The 24,599-nt window shown below is 39.8% G+C and overlaps 1 protein-coding gene and 1 long non-coding RNA gene across 2 annotated transcripts in view; both read right to left on the bottom strand.

The window, feature by feature from the left end:
- ssr2 (signal sequence receptor, beta) overlaps nt 1-24,599 on the bottom strand; it is a 40,487-nt gene that overhangs the window by 15,168 nt on the left and 720 nt on the right. Inside the window, exon 2 of the mRNA XM_049601666.1 lies at nt 22,678-22,838. Coding sequence (XP_049457623.1) covers nt 22,678-22,838 — 161 coding nt within the window. The remainder of the gene's footprint in view (nt 1-22,677; nt 22,839-24,599) is intronic.
- On the bottom strand, nt 7,643-14,528 carry LOC125904337 (uncharacterized). Its single transcript, XR_007451426.1, has 3 exons — nt 14,342-14,528; nt 9,750-11,194; nt 7,643-9,512 (listed from the first exon to the last, which is right to left on the bottom strand). It is a non-coding gene; the product is annotated as an uncharacterized LOC125904337 (long non-coding RNA).

Below are 24,599 nucleotides of genomic sequence, written 5' to 3'. Positions count from 1 at the left end.
TAAAACAAGTACAAACATAAATCTGTTTAAAAAGAAGTACAAAAAATTATTTCTAAACAGCTATATAGAGGAGAAAGTGTGTTACCTGGGAGTGTGAGGAGGGATATAAATAAAATAGTGAAAATTGTTATATTATAATTGCTTAGTACAGTTAAATATTTATGTGGATATTCATGTAGTATTTAACCAGGAAGATCCCACTGAGATTAACAACCTCTTTTTCAAGGGAGAGTATATGTGTATATGGATATTTATATCAGTGTTTCCTACAGGATTTTATGAAACTATGGGGGGGTGGACCATGGACCCTCTAGGTGGGTCCAGGGTCATGGCCCCCTGGGGAAAAAAGTGTACATTTCAAAGTTAAATGCATTAATCTGGTTAAACTATGAGAACCAAATTAAGAGGCTATATCTATAAAATCTCCTTCAGATACAAAACACGCCACTCCCATTCCATTTACTCATATGAAACCATATTAGACAAATAATTAGATTATGGGGGCATAAATTAGACAAAGGTCCAGTCTCATGCCAGATATCCTCAGCTGTAAACTCAAGCCAATAGTCCTGATGGTGGCGCTACAGCAAGCATCTAAATTTCAAAACTTTGAAAATTCATAACAAATCAACCGTAAGTGCTACAACTTCACAACTTTCAACAAACTGTAGCCACAATACTGAATAAACTTTTGTACATTTAAACCTATTAGAAATTATGAAGTTCATCACTCTGTTTTTTTTTTCAAAAACTGTAAAACTTCTTAAACCTATCTCCTCCCACAATTTTTGCTCAATTGACACCAAACTTGCTACAGAGCATCTTCAGACTGTCCTACAAAAACTAAGTTTCTCAGATTTTTGATTTATCAAAAATTGAGCCTACAGTGCATCAAAATGTTTGACTGTAAACGGTACTGTTAACATATACATGCAAATTCTTGCAAAATAAATCTTCAATGTTCATGAAAAAAAGAGAGAATTCTAGAGTCATGGTAGATGATGTGTGGCAAATTTCAGAATTTTATCTCAAAAACTGAGTTTTTGACAGCATTTTGAATTTTGCTCTCTTTTTCACTTATGGAGCAAATCAATCATTGTTACAAACAAATTACCAACATCTCCATGCTGTCTAGATGCAGTATGTGTATTTTCAGACTTTTGTTTCGATAACTGAATTTTTTACAGTGGTTTGAAATCTGCTTTTCCATGCATGGACGGCTGCTACACCTGCATGTTTGGCTTAGTCAATTTGTGAAGCTACACATGAATTGTCACTGACTAATTAGCTCAGTGAGATAGAAATTGATCCTTAGTCTAAGAGGTTGTGAGTTCAAGCCTCAGCTGATGCAAAAGGCAGATTGTGTTGCTAAACTCCTAAATGTCTTGCAATTCTTCTGCTTGTTGCTCAGAATTGCCTAAAAATACCCAGACCCAACCCATCGCTATAATTATATTTTGTTTTTTTTTTATTTGTATACTCGTTCGAAAATAAAATTCATTCATTCATTCATTCACATTTAACATAATTCAATATTAACTGTAGCTCCATATAAAGTTAATAAATGTCATGTTTCTTAGTTAATCCTCTGCTCGTTTGTGTTAACGACGCAGTTCACATATTTTTATAACTTCAGATTTATTAAAAACTGTGTTCTGAGCGAAACATGATGCTGAATTTAGCAGCAGACTTAAGTAATAGTAATATAAAGTAATAGTAAAAGAAATAACTTTTGGCATTTATTTTTTTATATGATATATAGGAAGTACTGTAAATAAATAACACATTCTCAGACCTAATGACTAAATAGCCTACATATTTCAAGGTATGTTGCTGAGTCTATTTTATAACGAGCAATTTTCTAATGTAGGTTGAGAATGAAGTCAGATAGAGAAAGACAGGGATATCATGTACTGACATTGAGTGACGGACCTGTCAGTCTACATGTCATTCTCTTTTGCAAATTCTGATTTCATACTTTTTCGCTATGTCTCATGAAACTCGTGGTTTTATTTCTCATATCAATGGTACGTTTGGCAACAGGAACAATCCCTTTTTGTTCTGGTTACATGTTCAACACACTGCTGAGGACAAAAATTTAGTATAGACTGGTTGTTAGTTGTTACAGACATGGATAGTGCAACAGGTACCAGAGCTCCGCCAAGACATTTTAGGAAATGGTAGGTTAACATTAGTTAAATATTTGTTAAAAAATAAATCGGTATTTGCTAAACTGAAGGCAAATTACTTTAGAAAAGAACCAGTGTTGGCGGTTAGCCACCAAGAGTAGCCGTGGGACTAACCACGAACAGTCTATGACTAACTAGCTTACTACTACTTTTGCTATCTCACTGGAAGTTGAGCGCATAATCATTTCTACAGTAGCGCCCTCAGTTTAAGTAGTTTAAGTAATAGTTTTTACAGTGTACCTCGTACAGGGATCCTGACATACTTGCAGAAAGTTGTAAAACATCAACTTATAATGCAGAAGAAGCTACAGTGTAGGGTGTAGGCTTATTTTACAATTTTTTTTCGTATCTTAGATCTCACAAGGCAAGGCTAAAAACTAAATACAATTAAAGCTGCAAGCAGCGTTGGGTGGGACCTCGGACTCTTTGTCGGCCTTCAGCTCACGTAGACAGTGCGAATTATTCTTAAGAGTCAAAATGTCGATAAAACAAGCAATGTCAAGAGTACGCAAGGTCATTTTTGGCAACAGAAGGACTTTATATTACCGTACGTTACAAAATGAATTTAATTTTCAACCGATGTATTAACTAAAATGTAACTGTGATATGTCAGCTACAGTGGTGGAAAAAAGTTTTGGGACACCCCATGCATTTGTGAAATATTGCATCAAGAATCACTCTTAGGTCTTCAAGAGCAATTTAAATCCTAAAAAAGCCATTAAAAACTCAAAATTAATTGGTTCCATAAAAATACATAAGAAATTTTGAGTATTGGGTCATTTTGGTACCAGTGATGAAGGTCGTTCTTTTTATTAAAAGACACAATTTTTGTTGCCAAGCTTTGTGTCTACATAAAGCCAGCACATTTGAAAGTTCTTCAGACACAAAAATGGCTAAAACAAGGAACCTAACGCAGGAAACACGCCTGAAGATAAAGATTCCCAGCCAGGAAGGGTACAGCTGCTGCCAGATAGCCAGGAAGTGCAGATGCAGTCCTTCAGCAGTTGGATACACTCTGCAGAAATACAGACGAACCAACAGCTTGGAAGACAAACCAAGATATGGGCGTTCAAGGGTTTCTTCAGCAAGAAATGACCGCATCCTGATCCGCATGTGCAGGCAAAACCGCCGAATGACATCACAGGAGCTTCAGCAGCAGTGGTCAAACCAAACTGGTGTCCAGTGTTCCACCCGCACTGTACATGGCTGACTTTTAGATCATGGCTTAAGGTCCTACAAGGCTATCAAGAAGCCCCTGATCAATGAGAGACAGAGGTTAGCCTTATCTCCAGCATGTACAGTACCTACTGTCAAGCATGGTGGAGGCAGTATCATGGTTTGGGGATGCATGAGTGCTGCTGGTGTTGGTCATCTCATTGTCTGTGACGGCACATTGAACTCTACCAAGTATTGTACCATTCTCGAAACCCACATGCTCCCTTCTGCACGTGCACTGTTCCATCGAGGTAAAAACTGGATGTTTCAACAAGATAATGCCCCTTGCCACACATCCAAGGCCAGTAGAACTTGGCTGCAGGAGCACAGTATCCAGGTCTTAGAGTGGCCAGCTCAATCCCCGGACATGAGCCCCATTGAAAATCTGTGGTGGATTATCAAAAGGTCTGTTTCAAGAATTTAGGAGAATTAAAAGCAGTAATTCAAGAAGAATGGGACAAGATTACCCCTCAACAGTGTGAAAGGCTCGTGGGGAACATGCCAGCCAGGATTAGAGCTCTACTACGTGCCAATGGCAGGGCTACTAAATATTAATTTGATGATGTGATGGTTTATTTATTTTTTGTTCAGTTTTGAACACATTCTCTGTTATTTGTTGACTTTGATACCGACAATGTTGAGAAATGACATATTGAAACTGTCAAGAATTTAGTTTTGTTAGTTTTTTTTTGTAAACATTAAACAAAAAAATATAATTTGTATTTGTTTGTATCTGTCTAATGCAGCCACACCTTTTGAAACACAAAAAGGATTTTTCCACAAATATTTCATGATAATATTTGAGATTGTGTAAAATTTTAAGGGTGTCCGAAAACTTTTTTCCACCACTGTATGGAAACAAAATGCCTTCTCCAAAACATCCACATTGAAATGAAATACACTGTAATGATAAAGAAATTCTATAATGTTAACAACAACAACATGGTGTCTGTCATACTGTTAAGAACTGAAATGTTCCCCATGTACTGTTAAAAACAAAGGTCTGTGGTGACCAGTAGCGGCTCGTGGTGAAATTGGGTAGGAGGGCTAACACATTAGGCCTATGGCCTTTACTGAGCAATAGCTCAGCTGCAGTGACAGTAACATCACACCGAGACACAGTACCAGGTTACAGCAACAATGCACTACAACAAAACTAGAGAATTAGGCTAAGTACAAAAACATTCTGGAGCCAAAAGCTCTCGCACGCACGCATGCACGCACACTATTTTCGGCTGTACACACAGACAGGAAAGGTAAAGAAAGGAAAGGAGTAAGGCTCCTTTAATAAGAGGTTAGGGCTTGGGCATTCCTTATTTGAAGAGAAGCTCACATCAACGGCCCTTCTTGGATGCAAACAGGTTAATCACCAAGTCATTTAAGTCCGATGATTTTTGGATGAGGTCCTGCTCGATAGACAACATTTAAAATAATCCACCTCGTTCAGCATGATGCTAACACAATTCGCAGGACTACGCTCACTCTCCCACTGCAGTAACAGCGGTCAGGTCCTCACTGTACTTCCACACGCTGTCATTGGCCAAAAGTCAGTGGCCTGGTCTGGATTAATTTAGCCCAACTGGACAGTAAATCAAGGGGACTTGTCATGACACCTGTCACTCACAATGTGACAACAAGGATTGGAAGCTGATTCTAGGAGTATAGGCTGTAAAAAAAAATCAGCCCACAAATCCTGCGTTTTTGTGACTATTTTAGTGCTGTTGCTGCTATAGGTTCCGCCAAATACAATCACTTCTAAGGTTCAATAACTAATATTCTAATATTTTCTTTAATTTAATAATTTTCTCATCTTTATTGTAAAAGATGAGCAGGGTGTAGCTCTGCTAGCCCACTTATACCAGCCATCTCTGGTGGTGACAGTACTCCTGGTTTGTTGTGTAACACATTGTGATGTAAGTACATGAATATACAGTACAGGCCAAAAGTTTGGACACACCTTCTCATTCAATGCGTTTTCTTTATTTTCATGACTATTTACATTGTAGATTCTCACTGAAGGCATCAAAACTATGAATGAACACATGTGGAGTTATGTACTTAACAAAAAAAGTGAAATAACTGAAAACATGTTTTATATTCTAGTTTCTTCAAAATAGCCACCCTTTGCTCTGATTACTGCTTTGCACACTCTTGGCATTCTCTCCATGAGCTTCAAGAGGTAGTCACCTGAAATGGTTTTCCAACAGTCTTGAAGGCGTTCTCAGAGGTGTTTAGCACTTGTTGGCCCCTTTGCCTTCACTCTGCGGTCCAGCTCACCCCAAACCATCTGGATTAGGTTCAGGTCCGGTGACTGTGGAGGCCAGGTCATCTGCCGCAGCACTCCACTCTCCTTCTTGGTCAAATAGCCCTTACACAGCCTGGAGGTGTGTTTGGAGTCATTGTCCTGTTGAAAAATAAATGATCGTCCAACTAAACGCAAACCGGATGGGATGGCATGTCGCTGCAGGATGCTGTGGTAGCCACGCTGGTTCAGTGTGCCTTCAATTTTGAATAAATCCCCAACAGTGTCACCAGCAAAACACCCCCACACCATCACACCTCCTCCTCCATGCTTCACAGTGGGAACCAGGCATGTGGAATCCATCCGTTCACCTTTTCTGCGTCTCACAAAGACACGGCGGTTGGAACCAAAGATCTCAAATTTGGACTAATCAGACCAAAGCACAGATTTCCACTGGTCTAATGTCCATTCCTTGTGTTTCTTGGCCCAAACAAATCTCTTCTGCTTGTTGCCTCTCCTTAGCAGTGGTTTCCTAGCAGCTATTTGACCATGAAGGCCTGATTTGCGCAGTCTCCTCTTAACAGTTGTTCTAGAGATGGCTCTGCTGCTAGAACTCTGTGTGGCATTCATCTGCTCTCTGATCTGAGCTGCTGTTAACTTGCGATTTCTGAGGCTGGTGACTCGGATGAACTCAGAAGCAGAGGTGACTCTTGGTCTTCCTTTCCTGGGTCGGTCCTCATGTGTGCCAGTTTCGTTGTAGCGTTTGATGGTTTTTGCGACTCCACTTGGGGACACATTTAAAGTTTTTGCAATTTTCCGGACTGACTGACCTTCATTTCTTAAAGTAATGATGGCCACTCGTTTTTCTTTAGTTAGCTGATTGGTTCTTGCCATAATATGAATTTTAACAGTTGTCCAATAGGGCTGTCGGCTGTGTATTAACCTGACTTCTGCACAACACAACTGATGGTCCCAACCCCATTGATAAAGCAAGAAATTCCACTCATTAACCCTGATAAGGCACACCTGTGAAGTGGAAACCATTTCAGGTGACTACCTCTTGAAGCTCATCGAGAGAATGCCAAGAGTGTGCAAAGCAGTAATCAGAGCAAAGGGTGGCTATTTTGAAGAAACTAGAATATAAAACATGTTTTAAGTAATTTCACCTTTTTTTGTTAAGCACATAACTCCACGTGTTCATTCATAGTTTTGATGCCTTCAGTGAGAATCTACAATGTAAATAGTCATGAAAATAAAGAAAACGCATTGATTGAGAAGTTGTGTCCAAACTTTTGGCCTGTACTGTATAAATACATAATATACATTTTAACAGGACACCAAATATTAACATGGATAAAACATGAATTATAAAGGAGAGTAAATCATAAAAGAAAAAGATTTTTACAAAGACTAAAGTGGTGATTAAACAAAGGAGCTTGTAAATTTGGAGTGTAACATTTCCTCAGAGATGTGTATACTTTCCTGATCTTTGTAACACTCTGTTATGGACTTGTACTTGAAATGAGGTAATTTGCTGTAACCCTCCAGTTCATTCAGTTGGGTTCAGTGCTGGTTTTGTTTGGACATTTAAGACAAATGAAGAAAATTCACTGAGAAACTATTCTCCTTTTGTGAAAAACAAGGAATTATCTGCACACTGAATAGTTTTAAGCCCCGTAGGAGGTATTATTTATTTGTGATGTTGTGACATATGAGAAGGCTCTGTGGGTATTGCTCGGTATTGAGGCTTATATGGCGGGGCTAAAAAAAAAAACATAACACACAATTGGCTGATTATGTTTCTATTTGCCTCATTATAAAAACATCATAATACCTTTGCCTGAGGAAGACCCTCTCAGAGTTGGCAACATAGCGAACAAGTGATACCTCCTTGGGGGCTTCAAAACTATTGTGCCCACCTAATTCTTTGTTTTTCACTTTGAGCCCTTTTATCCAGTCAAATTCTTCTGTCTTAAAACTAGACTTCTAACAGAGCAGCAAACAAAGGGTACTGTCCAAAATCTTCTCAGGCTCTGCTGCTGGGTGTAAGGTGCTTAGTTATCTTCAAGTACAATGTTAAAATAATCAGGCCCACACAGAAATGGACTGCTTAATTATTTGTCAATGACAGTGTTAAAAATTAATGCTTTATGCTTTATCTGTAGTGTATGATTTGTTTGTCCTTTCAATTGACAGTCAGATTTGATTGTGAAATACAACATTCAGTCAGTAATAAAGACAGAAGGAGTGCAAATATAGAATTTATTGAAATTTTAAACAAGTTATAGATGAATATTAAAAACTCAACATTAGCCGTGACAGCCTGGGCTATGTTCAGGCCTAACAAAATGTGTCCTAAAGGCCAAATTCAAAAGCAGTGACACTGCCAACAGTAAGCAGTTCACTGCGTTTGGAGGTGGTCTTTAAGACAATGAACTAATTGACTTAAAACATATCATTTCCCCTAGGTGTGAAATGAACTCCATCTTTCAAAAATAGCCCCGAACTGTCATGTCTAATGTGAGGGTGCTCAATTATGGCACCATTTAAACCAGGGCTCAACAATAACGATTGCCTGATTGCCCCTGGGCAAGTAAAACTCAAGGTCGGGCATGTAATATACTATTTATGGTGTTATGTCATCGTGTCATTTCTGTCTCCACATGGTCACGCATTAACAATTCTCCTCTGCTCTCTGTATCGTGCACTGCGGAGTTCCGCCACACACACAGGTGAGCACGCTAGAGCGGCTCGGGCCTCATTTTGCTGACCAAACCTGACCCCGAGCCCGGTGCAGTTTGTCAGCTGACAAAGTTATTGTTATGGACACTGTGTAAATAACCATCAACAGACTGCTGTTACGCACAGACAAACAGCTGCTCGCACAGCAGCACAGCACGGCACTCGTGCTGAGCTTGTGTTGCGTTCAGGCATTGTCCAACACTTGAATAAGTCATAGCACAAAACAGCAGCATGTCATGTGACTTTTTACTTTTATTATATTCAATAAAATTGTATGTTCCTAAATCTTGAGACACCTCATATGTAAGCTAGACAGACATTTCACCTGCTCATTACTGTGCACACATGTACTGTATGTCCTTAGTCCTAAAGAGCCCTTATGGTGCCAGTAGATACACAGAAACATCCCAGCAGGCTGTGCTTTGCAAGCATACAAAAAAGTTTCACGCATGTGAAAATGATTTTTCATGCGTGTGCTTCACCTCCGCTGCTACAACTCCATCCTAGGGGAAACACTGCTGTGTGCGTTTTGTGCAACAGGTGGATGTGGTAGTCTACTGGTAGAGTAGAGAGAGAGCTAAGTAGCGTTGAAGTAGAGTAGAGCAGGGCAGAGAAATGGAAGCAAAATATATTAAACCCAGTGTTAATACAGCAGAACTGGAAAGAGGGGTGAAAAATAAATAGGTGGGCATGACTCAAGTAGGGCGCAAAATTATAGACGGACAATGATTGACAAATTTTTCACTTTCACCCCTGACACTGTCATTTTTGTGTAGGAATTAAGCTACGATACATGACATATGTTGTTTTAATTAATAAATACAGTGTGAATAAAGATTACATAACATAAAAATGAAGCTGGTGCAGGTCCTCCTTCATCATGCTGACCAGCTTGACACTGCTGACCTTCCCCATGTCATTGCCGCCACAGTGGATGATGGTGGATGGTGCTGCTCTTCCTCGCAGGAAGTGGGAAAAGAAGGAGAGAAGGCCTCTCCACTGCAGTCCACCCCAGCCAAACCAGCAGACACGGACGCCTGGCATGCTGAGGTTGCTTCCCAAGGTCTCTGCAGCTCTCTGGGCACCACGCCGGACATAGCTGTCATCAATGATCCACGCTGTGCCTATGAAAGTAAAATGAGTGTAATAAATGCTTTAGGTAATGAAAAACAGAAAGTTAACTATAAAGGGTGAATCACTTCTTTTTGTTGACAATACTATTATGCCATATCTGTAGGATAAAATAAAATGGGGCAACACCTCAAAATATAGATGACAGTCTTTTAAATGCTTTCTTTTTGTCCTTGGAAGACAATGTAATATTAGCTGTCTAAAGTCAGGTAGCCAAAACTGGTACTTACAGTTTCTGCTGTGTGTAGCAGGCATGGTGCAGACTTCACAAGTGGCCATGATCTCAACACTGGTGATGTACTGAAAGAAATTAACATCTAATAAGTGTAACATTGCCTTTCTTTCACAATTTCTACATTTCTTTTTCATGTTCTAGAGGATGATAATCTCGCAATGCGCTGTTCATAACAGTAACATACATAACAGTCCCCTTCGGACTTTTATCAGTGTCAAAATCATAAATATGCGCACTGTTTGCAATAGCGGTGTGGGTGCAAGGATATAATCTTTAATGTCAGCCGTTATGCACACTGCAAATCCAACCACTAACTCGAATTTCTTGTTTGGTGTCAACAAAACATTAATGGTAAGAAAGAACACTACCATTAAATGGGACTTAGCTTATTAACATTATCTTATTCAAAGTATAATCAAGTGACATACAAATAAACAACTCCTTACTAAAGTTACGTGAAAATCTAAATTCAGGTCAACTGATTTGCTTCAAATTATTTGTTATATATGTATTAAATAAATGTTACACTGATTCACTGTAACCCTGGCCAAATTACTGCAAGTCTCGACAAAATCAAGTATTGCAAATGAATGTAACATTACCATAATTAGCGTTATATATTTAAAAACGTTGAAGCGTTTTTTAAGATTGTGTAATCTCAGTAACAGCTGAATCATTGTTTCAAGATTTGTTGTATAACGTTAGTTTCAGGTAAACTCAACTTACCTCAAGTTTCGTGAAGGAGCTGGCACCAAGCAGGAACAACAGGGCTAGCCAAAGTAGCGTAGCTTGTTAGCCTAGTAGCTTGTTAGCCTAGCTTGTAAACCTAAACTAACTTAGCAGCGTCGAGCAAGGTGGCCATGTTTAAGCAACCAGGCTTAATTTGGCCCGCCTCTTTGCCCATTTTTGATTGGCCGGGAGTTGGGCGGAGTCAGGCACTGCCAAGATAGCAACGGCCAGACCTGACTATTTTGAGCTTCAAACCCGCTACTCAGAAACGAATGGGTGACGTCACGGTGACTACTAGCAATGAGTGTCTCGGTCCCCTGATGTCTCATACCAAGTGTGGTGTTGATAGCACAATTATTTCAAAAGCTTATTCATTTTACTGTTTTTAACATTATTAAAATTAGCAAAAATTCTGTAAGGGCGGCATTCATGGTGCAAGAGGCTTTTTTGTAGAGGACTATCAGGAGGATGTGTGTGTATAATTTCAAGTCAATAGCACTTGTGGTGTGGCGGACAGAGCCTTTCAAGCTTTACACTCTATGTTATAGCGCCCCCATGAGGCCGATTGGGACCGAATTTTTTGAGCAGTATTTGGATGTCCTTTATAGTCCATGTACCACGTTTCATGTCCCTAGGTCCTTCCAGCTGCTCATAAATTAATAAAACGCAAATTATGACGGTTAATGACGAATAGGCCACGCCCACTTTCACCTATCAACATGGCACTCAAGATAGTAGTTAATAGCCACCCCTAGAGCATGCATACCAAATTTGGTGAAATTCCATCCAATGGTCTTTGAGATACAGATGTGTGGCATTTATAGCGCCCCCTATAGGCTGAGCTCAAAATGCTTTGGTAGGCAGCTTCCAAGTCTCATTGTGGACCCACCCACCAAGTTTGGTGATGATAGGTCAAAGGGTGTGGGAGTTATGGCCAATCAATTCTAAGCTCCGCCCACAGCAAAGATTCATTGGTCCGTGGCGGCCATGTTTTTTGACCAATCTGGCTCATTTGTAATAGAAATGTGTCTTGTCATCCCCCAAAGCCGTGTACCAAGTTTGGTAGTGATGGAGTTACAAATGTAAAAGTTTATGTCATGTTACTGTTTTTCAAATTATGCAAATTAGCAAAAAATCTAGTCAGGCGGAGCTTAATGGTCCCAGAGGCTTTTTTGTAGAGCACATTGAGCTGGACCTGTGTGTCAAATTTCAAGTCAATCAGACTTATGGTGTGAGGGGCGTGGCCTCCCAAAAAAGTCATTTTTAAGCCTTAATTACAGCGCCACCATGTGGCCAACTGGGCTCATATTTTAATAAAAGTTGATGCACATCATTTCCAATCATTGGGCCAAGTTTCAGGTTTCAGGCTCATTCCAGCTCACGGGAATTTCAGCTCAAGCGGCAGACAACAAAAAATAATAATAAATATAGCCACGAGCGGCAATCTGCGGGTTCTAACCTGTTCCGCCCCAAACCAGCCACCATGACCCTCACCACCCACCGTGACCCTCACCACCCACCGTGACCCTCATCTGCCGTAGTGCAAGACGTTCCCCACTCTGTCCCTGAAAGCTCCAAGCAATACATACTCTTTCCAAGTCACACATTTCTTGAAATCGGGTTTTCAGCTCGACTACACGCTAATAACATTTGTGGTATACTTTCACATGGAGACTCCATTTGAACATCAAAACAGAAATTGAAATTTTACCTATTGATCTGTATTTCAAAGTTTCAATAGGTATTTTAGTGTTTAAGCAATCACAGTTCCATGATCATGATAATTTTGGGAGAAATCTGGAGATAATTATAATTAATGAACCAGAAAATTTCACATGAAATTTTGAGTGTGCCTGATGCTCGCTGCCAACTAGTATCCCCATACCAATATGCTAATTATTAATAGCAGTAAATGTATCACTGTGTGTCTGTGTGTGTGTGCATGCCTGAATGTGTGTATGTTCACGTGCTGTCGCGCGTTTGTGTATGTGTGAGTCTGTTTGTCTGTCTGTCCGTGTGTATGTCCACTTACAGACAGAAAAAACAGCTTAACTTAACAGCTAAGAAAGACTGCAGTCTAAAATGTCCAAGATGGACACAGAAAGACAGAGACAGACAGACCCAGACAGGCAGACTGACACATATGTAATTACCTCTGTATGATGAGGCTTTAACTGCAAAGAAGTCAGGTTGCTGAAATATTCAAATTTGACTGTGCTGTGACACACAGACGATTGGCCGAACGGCTGGAGTTGATTCAGCCAATCACCAGTTGGCAATGGCACAGTCAAATTTAAATACACCAAGAAAAGGCAGAAACTGAGCCAAAAGTTCCTCTCAAACTCCAACTGTTTAATGAAAAACCGTAAGTTCTACAGCTACAAAAAGCACACCGTGAGCGAGAGGACAGGATGCGGATCACAAAGGTGTAAATTTCATTTCTGTGGTGTGAAAAATGAGGCCAGAGCCATGATGGACATAAGTGGAATGGTCTGCTTTCTTCCAGAAATTTGGTCTCTCACTTAACATGGGAGTTAATGGGGCAGTTGGTTGGACTTGTTGTCCTTTTAGACCACCTGCAGCCAAAACCCTAAATCCATTTTCTTCAGCGGTCGCACCTCTGCTACCGGAACAGCTTTTCCTACAATTTGGTGTACAATTTGTGTATGTAGAATGAATGATGTGGCCGCACCAGCGAGTTTAAGAGAAAATTTCTTGATGATTTCAGAGGTGCTGTGCACTCTAGCGATGACATCACCCACTCTAACTCTCAACATTCCATGCAATACACACCTATTATAAATTCTGAGAAGGGCTGAAAATTTCATGATTTTTAAACAGCTGGTGTAGAAAAACTAAAAGAGATATGGAAAATATGAATCAGTCACTGAAAGTCGATGGCAATGTCAACATTTCAGAGTTGGAATGGAGTTTCTACGTGAATGTATGAGTCCGTGAAGTGTGGGTGAAGATGAGTGAGTTTGAAGGATTTTCTCATTGACTTCCATTATAACCAAGTTTCAGAAAATGCTGAATATTTTGGAAAGTTTGAATGGGATTGAAAAGTTGAATCATATGTAAAAAGTCAAGGAATTGCTGAATATTTTCCAGTTTGAATGGAGTTTCTAGCTGAAAGTATGAATCGGTAGTTACCGTTTGAAATTTTGTGATTTTTGAAGATTCCGTAATTCATTTTCAATGGGAAAACGGTTTGGGAAAAAAACGGGAATATCTGGGAATGGCGGTGGTGCCCCCTATGTGCCAATCTCAAAATCTTTTTTTGGGTGTGTTCTTGGTCCCCTTCTGATGATATTTACCCAGTTTTGTGATGATCGGAAAAACGCTTAACATTTTACAGCCGTTATTCGCTAAGCCCCGCCCTTTCCAAGGACACTTTGCGTGACGGCAGCCGTGTTTTTTGTCCGATCTTGCTCATTTATAATAGAAATGAGTGTCTCGGTCCCCCGATGCCTCATACCAAGTTTGGTGTTGATAGCACAAATATTTCAAAAGTTTATTCATTTTACTGTTTTTAACATTATTAAAATTAGCAAAAAATCTGTAAGGGCGGCATTCATGGTGCAAGTGGCTTTTTTGTAGAGGACTATCAGGAGGATGTGTGTGTAAAATTTCAAGTCAATAGCACTTGTGGTGCGGCGGGCAGAGCCTTTCAAGCTTTACACTCTGTGTTATAGCGCCCCCATGAGGCCGATTGGGACCAAATTTTTTGAGCAGTATTTGGATGTCATTTATAGTCCATGTACCACGTTTCATGTCCCTAGGTCCTTCCAGCTGCTCATAAATTAATAAAACGCAAATTATGATGGTTAATGACGAATAGGCCACGCCCACTTTCACCTATCAACATGGCACTCAAGATATTAGTTAATAGCCACCCCTAGAGCATGCATACCAAATTTGGTGAAATTCCATCCAATGGTCTTTGAGATACAGATGTGTGGCATTTATAGCGCCCCCTATAGGCTGAGCTCAAAATGCTTTGGTAGGCAGCTTCCAAGTGTCATTATGGACCTGCCCACCAAGTTTGGTGATGATAGGTCAAAGGGTGTGGGAGTTATGGCCAATCAATTCTAAGCTCCGCCCACAGCGAAGATTCATTGGTCCGTGGCGGCCATGTTTTTTGACCAATCTGGCTCATTTGTAATAGAAATGTGTCTTGTCATCCCCCAAAGCCGTGTACCAACTTTGGTGTTGATGGAGTCAAAATTGTAAAATTTATGTCATTTTACTGTTTTTCAAATTATGCAAATTAGCAAAAAATCTAGTCAGGCGGAGCTTAATGGTCCCAGAGGCTTTTTTGTAGAGGACTATTCAGGAGGACCTGTGTGTCAAATTTCAAGTCAATCAGCACTTATGGTGTGAGGGGCGTGGCCTTTCCCAAGTCATTTTTACACTCTAATTACAGCGCCACCATGTGGCCGACTGGGCTCATATTTTAATAAAAGTTGATGCACATCATTTCCAATCATTGGGCCAAGTTTCAGGTTTCTGGCTTGTTCCAGCTCACGGGAATTTCAGCTCAAGCGGCAGACAACAAAAAATAATAATAATAATAATAATAATAATAATGATAAACCGGTACAATTTTAGAAGGGTTCTACCCCTTCGGGGTTAGAACCCTAATAATAAACCGGTACAATCTTAGAAGGGTTCTACCCCTTCGGGGTTAGAACCCTAACTAGTTAATTTCAGTAGAGAAACTGATTAGGATTACATGTATTTGATTGTGTACTGCTGCAGCATAGTTTTAGCTATAGGTTTGATTCAAATTCTAAATGAGGCTAAAGAGTTTAACCTAGAAATCTTGTATATGCATATTTTTGCTATCACGCATTTATTTAGGAAGTTGTAGGAATGAGCCACATCAGCTGGTCAGTTTGGTCAATGTGTGTACTGTCAGGTATGTGTGATGATGAAAAATACCCACAAACATTCAGTGTTGTTCCTTATAAATTTATCTAGGGAAAGGCAGATGACATGATTTGGAAGTGGAACTTTGATGGCTTCTGAAAACCAAACTGCAGAAGACATGACCCCCCACCCCCCATGGGAGGTTGCAGCTGGGGTGTGTGAGATTGTGTGGTTTTATTTATGTGTTTGGGATACTCTGATAAGCAAGTCACTTGTCATGCTGTGTACTACATGTTCTACAATTGACCTATGGCCCACCCTCAAATGCGATGATCCAATCACAGTGCGTATTGCCATTCCCATACACTCGGACATTATCTGCCTGGACGTTCACTGAAATGCATTACAGAAAATCAGTTTTGTTCCATTTTATGAGCTTTTTCGGAAATTTTAAGTTTAAAAATGGTCAAACGGTGTGCATGGGGTACATGCAACTCCGACACAAGGTATCCTGAGAGGCTGGGCAACGAGGTGTACTTTTTACACTTTAAACCACATCTCAACTGAGAAAAGTGTCTCCTTTGGATAAAGTTGTGTGGTAACGTTAGACCACAGCATCAACTCAACGTGAATAAGTTTAACAATGATGTCTACATCTGTTTTAAGGCAAGTCATAATTGTGTTTGAGGCAACATATTGTCACTTTACTGGAAAGAAATAAAGCTATCTTTAACAACTCTAGCTAACGTTAGCTAAAGTTAGCCTAACGTTAGCTCCTAGCTGCGTTGTTCATCATGTCACCTTGTTTGCTGGGAGTTCATTAGCCTATTTTGTTCTAGTTTTGTGCTTTGGTGATCGTACATCATTGTTAGCTGTTGTCCAAAGGGGTCTCGTTAAGCTAACGTTAACTTCTGGAGCTTAGCTTCACTAATTTATCTGTAATTGCAGGGATTACAAAGGTTGGCAAATGTAATGCTGAATGATTCAGTGTAAATACTGTAGCACCAAACTAACAGAGAGACACTCTTGGTAAAGATGGTAAAAAGGCTGTTGTCCTTTTCTCATATTCTGAGCCAAAAACCTTAACTTCAGTGGCACTTTAACTTGTTGTCTTTGATGGCGACGGCAAAGAGATGCAGTTCACAACCGTACACTGAGACCTGTAAATTTTGGCTTGTAATTTAAGCTTTTCATCGACCTTCTCAACAATAAAATGATGAATATATCCCTCCAATGCGTAATTTAGGCCCTTTTGGTTAATTCTCAATGACATCTGATCGTTATTGCCCCAAAAATCATCAATTGCCTCCTGCGAAATGCCGTGTACTGTGACACCTGCCATAGTGCCAGTCACTGAATGTTGATAGTTTGTCCAAGTGTGGAGGGGGGTGTGGCTTAGCCATAGGTCAATTACTAAGCACTATGTGTGTATTATATTACAGTACATTACAAAATGTATTTAACAGTCATAATCACAAAAGCAGCAACAGTATTATCAGTAATAAAGGCTGTAGTAATATGTGAGAGATGGAAAACACTAATATGTAGGTGCTGTTTCAAATGAAGATTCTGCTGCTGTAATCTGTCCTTTAAAGATTGTAACCACGCACACACAGAGGCTTGTGTCTGTCAGAGTGAAGCCATTGTTATGCTGATTAATGAGCTGCATGCAGTTGAGTGAGAGACAGGGTGACAGCCCAAGCACTTTAACATGGGATTAAAATCTCTTGAACTCCTCCCTTGAATTCTCAAACCGTGGGTCCAATCATCAATCTGATCATACCAGCAGAGAGATACACTCGTCCTGAACGCAGACATATAGTTTTTATGTTTGTGGAGTCAACAATGCGAACTTAGTCGCAAGTTATAGATGTGTTGGCCCTCATCTTTACTTTCGAAGATCGTCATACGGTTTTGTGTCAAGTCACCTTTGAGCGTTTATAAAATCCAAACCGTTCAAGTAATGACAAAGGCATTGAGAAGTATTGTTCACCACGGGTAGAGCTGTCATGTGTGCGAGTTTAAAGCCAATACGATAAACAATGTAGGAGGAAATATTTTTTGATAGAGAGAATTTCTGAAAAACGACATCTTACTATGAAAGGGCAAATAGCTCACTTCCTGTTGGAAGGGGTTGATTTTTTCATTTTATCAAATTTTTCGCCAGTCCTAACAAGCGTCCCAATTTTGGTGAGGATTTGAGCATGTTTAAGGGGTCAAATACGGCCTCAAAGAGGCCAAGGTCTCTAAAAATGGTAAGAAAAATAAATAAATACATAAATGACCCTTCCTTCCAAAATAACCTAGAATTACTGCCCTGCTGTTGTATGCCTCTGCACACCAGTCAAGTTCCTCTTACAGTTTACATCCATGTCTGTGAAAACATGGAAGCTTCAAACATCTTCCCCCGAGCAGAACATAAGATCTATTCAATCAACACAGTTTCAAGGTAACACCCAAGATTACTGTCACCAATTCACCAATTCAATATCTGACCAGATGTCTCTCCTTCTGTTCCTGAGTTAGGATGCTAAATCATGGCCATAAAAGTGTTTTATGCCTAACATTATGATGTCACAGTGAAGTTGACCTTTTGGAAGTAAAATGTCATCACTTTATTATTTTTATTCTATTAGACATTTGTGTGAAATGTTGTCATAATTAGCGCAAGAATTATTGAGTTATGGCCAAAAACATATTTTGTGAGGTTATTCTGACCTTAATCTTTGACCACAAAATTCTCAGTTAATTCTTCAGTCCAAGTGGAAGGTTTGTGTCAAATTTTAAGAAATTGCCTTAAGATGATTTTGAGATATCATGTTCATGAGACAGATGCAAGGTCACACTGACCTTCACCTTTGACCACCAAAATCCAATCACTTCATTGTTGAGTCACAGGGTCCATCCCAAGTCTCTTAAATTACTGCTAGTGCTACTGCTAGCCAACTCTGCTAACTGTTTAGCCCCTCCCACCTAGGAAAAAATGTGAGGAGCTAGCGCTAGGGAGTATTGTCGGTTTAAGAGACATGAGACGTCCTTTCCACTGTAGCGTCATGTGAAGCGACGTCCATTCCAACATACTAAATTAACAGTAATCCATATGACACAATGAGACAGAACAAGACAGAGAGAGAGAGACAGGGAGAGAGAGAGAGAGATGCAGGACAGACAGTAATGGCAGTAGCTTACAACAACATGAAAGTAATAATATTAATTAATATTAATAGGCTAATTAATATTACCTACAAGCTATTGAACATTCCACTCCCATGACATGCAGGACAATTAGCCTAATGATGGGCAAATGTGTGTGTTTGTGTGTGTGTGTGTGTGTGTGTGTGTTTGTGTGGTGTTATGTCAACACGTGTGGTTCTGGACATGAGCTACTGCACATTTAACAGCCACACATCATCGACAGTCCGCTGAACAACGCAACGGATTGTGAATGAAATAAACTTAATTACAACATGACAGTCTTGCACGAAATATCATTAACGTTACTCTTTGTCGTCACGTTGGCATGTGAATTACAGCGTTTCATTGCAAAGAATGCATGTAACGGATACACTTGCGCTATTTCTCCGCCATCTCGTTCAAATGAGCCAGATAAAGGGGGCAGGTATTTAGACGTCATGGCCTCAAGCTGAAAAAGACTTCCTGTTAGGAACCTCTCGACCATCCTAGCTCGTAGCTGCTTAAAGCTTGCTGCTAGCTCCTAGCGCTAGCTCCTCACTGCACAAATAAGAGACTTGGGACGGCCTAGAACATGGCGGACCTTGAACGACTTCCGGTTCAAGCGAGGAGCTAGCAGTAGCACTATAAAAATAAGAGACTTGGGACGCACCCCAAGTGAACGCTGGTGCCAAATTTGAGGAAATTGCCTTAGGGTGTTCTTGAGATGTTGGGTGTTTCTCAAAGTTAAGGAAGGATCCTCAAACGGCTGAATTTCAAGGATGCTACATCATCGAACCCCGCCAAACGACTGTTCCAACGTCAAGGATCCTTCCCAATTTCAACGAGGACTGAGTCCTTCTTTCAGAGAAATACCAAGGATGCATGTGTGTATCCTTATCGTGTATAAAATCCCCACAATGCTTTGCACAACATTTGCTGGGGGTGAAGGCGGGGCCTCTGTTACCAATTTGTATTATTCATTCTTTGTATTTGGTGAGAATGTACACTATAGCCTTCCTAATGTTGCTAACATGTTGTAGACATTGTGGTCACTGTTCACTGAATAACCAAATCAGTGTCTATAATTCAAATACGTGTTGAATTTATGACTGACGGACGCACACACTAGGGTTGCAACAGTATGACTTTTTCACAGCACGATAACAGTCCCAGAAAATATCACTGTTATTACTATTATTATCAGTCAGAAGGACTGATATTATCAACTACTATTATCAGTCAGAAGGACCCTTAAAGGAATGAAAATAGAGGGTATATTTATGGTTAAACAAATGTTTTATTACTGTAATACAAACTTGAAACCATTTTGTTAATGGAAGTATGAGTAAAAAGTGTATTTTTTCCAATATCGTAAATAAGCAAATATACATGGTATAATAACCATCAACTTTCATATCACAATATACCTTTAAACCTGTATACCACTGTAACCCTTGTACAGACAGGCTCAGTATTAGGGGTGTAAATCACCAGCTTCATCACGATACGATATTATATCGATTTGTTTGGATGACGATACAATGCCGATATCACAAAGTCTGTCATGATATGATTTTAATTCGATTCAATTCAGGAGCCTGCGATCGATATGACGCAATATCATATGCCCATCAAACACAATCATTTACATCAACTCACAAAAACAACTAGAATATGATTTGACCATTTTATTTCTGAGCTCTTCCAGGTATCAGGCATTTAAATGAAAAACAGTATTCTTCTGTAACAAAAAATAATAAAAATAGACCTGTTCACTAAAATGGTGACACAGACGTCCTATGTGAATTTCAAAATAAAGGCGTATCTTTAAGATGACGATATGGATCGATGTTTTCATTTTGCATCGATGTAAATGGATCATTAATCAATGAATCGATGTATCGATGTGGATCGATGTATCATTACACCCCTACTCAGTATGGTATGATTCTATATTATTACTGTGGTGTCTTAAGCATACTATTACCATCTTGCCATCTCATGCATTTCAACAGCTGCTTCTGAGCACGGGACAACTGTGCCAACAATACATATCTATTTAGGCCTGTTTTGATCAACCGTTTAAGTCTGTAGCAAGCTGTCACATTGTCACTAAATTAAGTTGTGATGTACAATATAATCATCTATAGTTGGTAGGGTTGGATATCGAGGGTAATAACCCAGAACCAAGCAGTATTGAAACTTCTCCAGTCAAGCAATCCCTGTATTCCATACTTTTCATACCCAGATGTAGAAAAGGAAAGGACTATTTGTACGGTTTTTCTTGCAGCCAGTTCCCACAAGCCTTCTTCGTTTTAATGTGATAATGTTATCTCAGCAGCTACAATCCGTAGTCTGTGGTGTGGTGAAGTAAAGTCTGGTGTATTTGATGGAGTTAGCAGTTCAGCTTGCCAAGATGCCACCAAAACGTTTTGAAGTGTGGCTGTACTATACTCCTCTGGTGTCTGCTGGCATTTTACACAAATGGATGCTTGTATTCACATGATGGTACAGCAGGAAAAAAAGGTACCAAATGAAGTACTCTATTTGTATCGCTGTCACAACATGGGTACTGGTACTGTGATTTTTATTACAATACCCAGCCCTATTATTATTATATTAGCTGGGTAATACATTAAGAAACAGGCCATCTGGTAAAAAGTACATTTTTGAGATTTACTAAGGGCATCACATGAATCATTAGCATACAGCTGTTGATAGTTTTGGTGTCTTTTTCACATTACCATGTTGAATTTCTATAAATGTGTCACAGCTTCACGTGGAGTCAAAAACAATCAAGTTGAACCATAGGCGTTTCTAGCCCATTTTTGGGGGTGGTAAATTGAATCCCAGCACCCCTAAAATTTGAGAGATTTTTATTTATTTTTTTAACTGTATGTCCTTTTTTTTTTTAACAAGCTAGGAAAGTGTCAATCCACCCCATCCCTCCCACCTTTCCCCGACCCGGGCTCTGAGCGCTCTATCTGCACAGAGCAATGCGCTGCCTTCCAGAGTGGGTGATATGCAGTAGTGGTGTAAGTACCTGGCTGAAACCAGGATATGTGGCACATTTCCTAACTTCTACCACTCAATACCAACACATTATTATCATTACCTGTCCTCATTTTTGCTGCATTTAATCGCAGGTCACTGTTTATATTGTTAGGTAGGAGCTAGCTGACGTTTTTTCTAGCTAGGAAACGTTACAGGTGGTCAGTACCACTGTCCTCTGTTTGAATTGGAATGACAGAAGCTAGCTGTTGTGTCATGTGCATGTGTTAATATTAAAGCCAAGGTGCTACTGCCTAGCTAACTGACTGGATGCCCAGTAACATTATAACTCCTATTGTGTGTGTGTGTGTGTGTGTGTGTGTGTGTGTGTGTGTGTACAGACAGACAGACAGCCTCATCATGGATAAAAGATTGTTTTTTCGAAGAAAAAAAAAAAGAAAAAAAAAAGAGCCAGATTCAGGTAAGCTCAAATGGTCTATCTATCTAGAATGATGTTGTAAGTTGGATCAATGTATCAGTTTATATCTCTTATTAAATATAAAACGCATTGTTTGGTTATTTGCCTTTTGGCTGACAGTACAAAGAGAGAGAGAGGAGCAGAGAGAGGACTTTATTTATTAGCATTCTTATTAGTATTTTTGGTACTCACTATAGGGGGCTGGTTTACTCCAGAAACGTATACTGTTTATGTGTATGCTGAGGAGCTGCTGTATCAAAATAAGTTGTCGTCCCCCAGAAATTAGGGTTACGATATGTTTATTTTATGATTCCAATCCATTCCTCTTTTGCTGTGGCTCAGCATTTAAATAACCTTTATCAGATTTGATGGTTTAGTCACAGACTTTCCCAAAAAGTGCTGTGCTTTTCTTTCACAAATGTGGGAATTAAATTGCGTTAAAATGCACAAAACAGTGAAATTTATCTTGCCTGGCCAGGGCAACTCTCTGGGTGCTCAGCACCCCTAAACCTCTAGAATCGCCCCTGAGTTGAACTAATCTTATCTCCCATTTGAGCTCATTCACAGCTCACAAAACATTATTTTTTCCTACATAATTAAAGGTTTGTGTCACAAACTGTCAATTGACAACTTCACAGCAGCTATAGGAGAGTATTGTCACAGTCAACACAGTCCTTACCTGGAGCCCACATTGTAGATGTTGTACTGCAGGGTCAGATCACGGCCCTCCACAGCATAGCGGTTCAGCAGGGATTTAGAGGCCAGCAGACGAGCTCCCTCTTCTCCTGAGCCAAGGCCAAACAGAGCCAGGACCAAAAACACGGGTAGCATCTTTGTCATCTGCAAGAAAAACAGGCCAGGTTAATGCTATTAAAGGCACACACTCCATAAGGTCCAAAGCATGTGGACACCTACGTCACTGCAGCCAGCTTCCAAAATTCACATCACATGGTTGTATTTGGCTGACGTTTAGGTGTCCACATACATCTGGCTATAAAGTGAAGAAGGCTCACTTTGACCTTTAAGGTTTCCAACACATTCAAATATTTGAGGCAGCCTGCCACGATTAAAACATCGGCTGCAATGTTTTGATTTTCTATTTTTGGAGCTGGACTGTTTAATATGTGCACTGTTGGAACATATATACTGTTCAGTTATTCATTGCTCCACACTCTTAAGGTGCGGAACATTCTCTGTGCACTGACGGAGCAGCAGTACATCAGGCGCAGATAAGTGACACTTGAACTTTCATTGTGCTGGGTCTAAAGGTTTGCCTCTGCAGCAGCTGCATATTTCTGCAAACACTGAATGTCATACTCGCCTGAAACCAAGAATTGCTTTCTCGTTAGCTTAGAATGAGCCGATAATGTCTACATATAGAGTGGGTCCTCTTCCGCTCAGTCTGACATGTTATTTCTACAGTAGCCCTGAGAGGACAAACCTAACACTGGCTTGAGAAAGAGCCATTCACATTTTCACGCTGGCCACTGTGGTTTTCCTACATGCTTGGCACACGGGAGAAATTTTACTTACAATTGTTGCAATCTGTAACCTCACTGCTAGATGCCACCAAATCTTACACAGTAGACTAGACCTTTAATTAATCTAGCCAGCAGTTCAATAAACATGTTTATGCAATAAATTGCTTAAATAAGGCTTTCATCTAAACCCGTTTCTTGCCAACAGTTAGCTATAAACAGAGTGTGGCAGAAAAAATGCCATGGTTTGGTCTTTTGAGAGGCCTCGCAGTCCTATATATTTAGCATGTTTCCTCTTATTAAGCTATTTATAATGTTTAGCAGAGATCAGGGGTGTCACACCAGCATGCATAGATGTCTTGGCAACTGTAACTGATTTAAGCTGAAATGTCAGATAAAAGAGTACCCATTATTGACATCATTGAGCGCAGCAGATGGTAATAAAGTCATAACGTGATGCACACAAGAGCAGCCAGACTGCAGTGAGGTGCGCCCTGCAAAGTGCGTTGGGTGCTAACGAAAACACACTTTTGGTAATTTCATGGTCATTGACACACTTGTGATGCACTTGGTCATGGGGACAGGGTGCACCCTGTGTGCAGAGAAGGACACTGTGTTACCACTTTATTACAATCTGGAACAATAGTGAAGAATGATTGCCCAGATGTCCCAGATCAAAAATGATTTCTTCTGTTTTCTTAGTATGTACAATGTGTAGAAAAGTAATGTAACTATTTTGATTTGCTCAAAGCAATGTAACGTATTACATTTAATTACTTTTTAATTATTTTTCTAACAGGTGTTTAAAATGAGCAATAAAGATGAGAAGAGACTAAGCCAACAGAAGGCTTTCTGACATTGTGAAGAGACACAAAGCAACAGAATGAACAGTAGATTCTACACTTTATTGTAAAGAATAAATTCAGATAAAACCCCTCTGTAACCCCCATCATTTGGATTAGTAACTGTAATTTATTACATTTTTTTCCCTCAGTAACTGGTTATGCTTACATTTATCTTGTAATTTAATGAGTAACTAGTTACCCCCAACATGGCCAGTACGAGAGGAGAGACACTACGGGCTAGTTTTAACACTAGTTTTAAACTATTTTGATGGATTTTT

The sequence above is a fragment of the Epinephelus fuscoguttatus genome, linkage group LG17, assembly GCF_011397635.1.
Source record: "Epinephelus fuscoguttatus linkage group LG17, E.fuscoguttatus.final_Chr_v1".
Classification (NCBI taxonomy): domain Eukaryota; kingdom Metazoa; phylum Chordata; class Actinopteri; order Perciformes; family Serranidae; genus Epinephelus; species Epinephelus fuscoguttatus.
The sequence above is the reverse complement of the archived record's forward strand: the minus strand, read 5'-3'. Positions and strand labels throughout refer to the sequence as shown.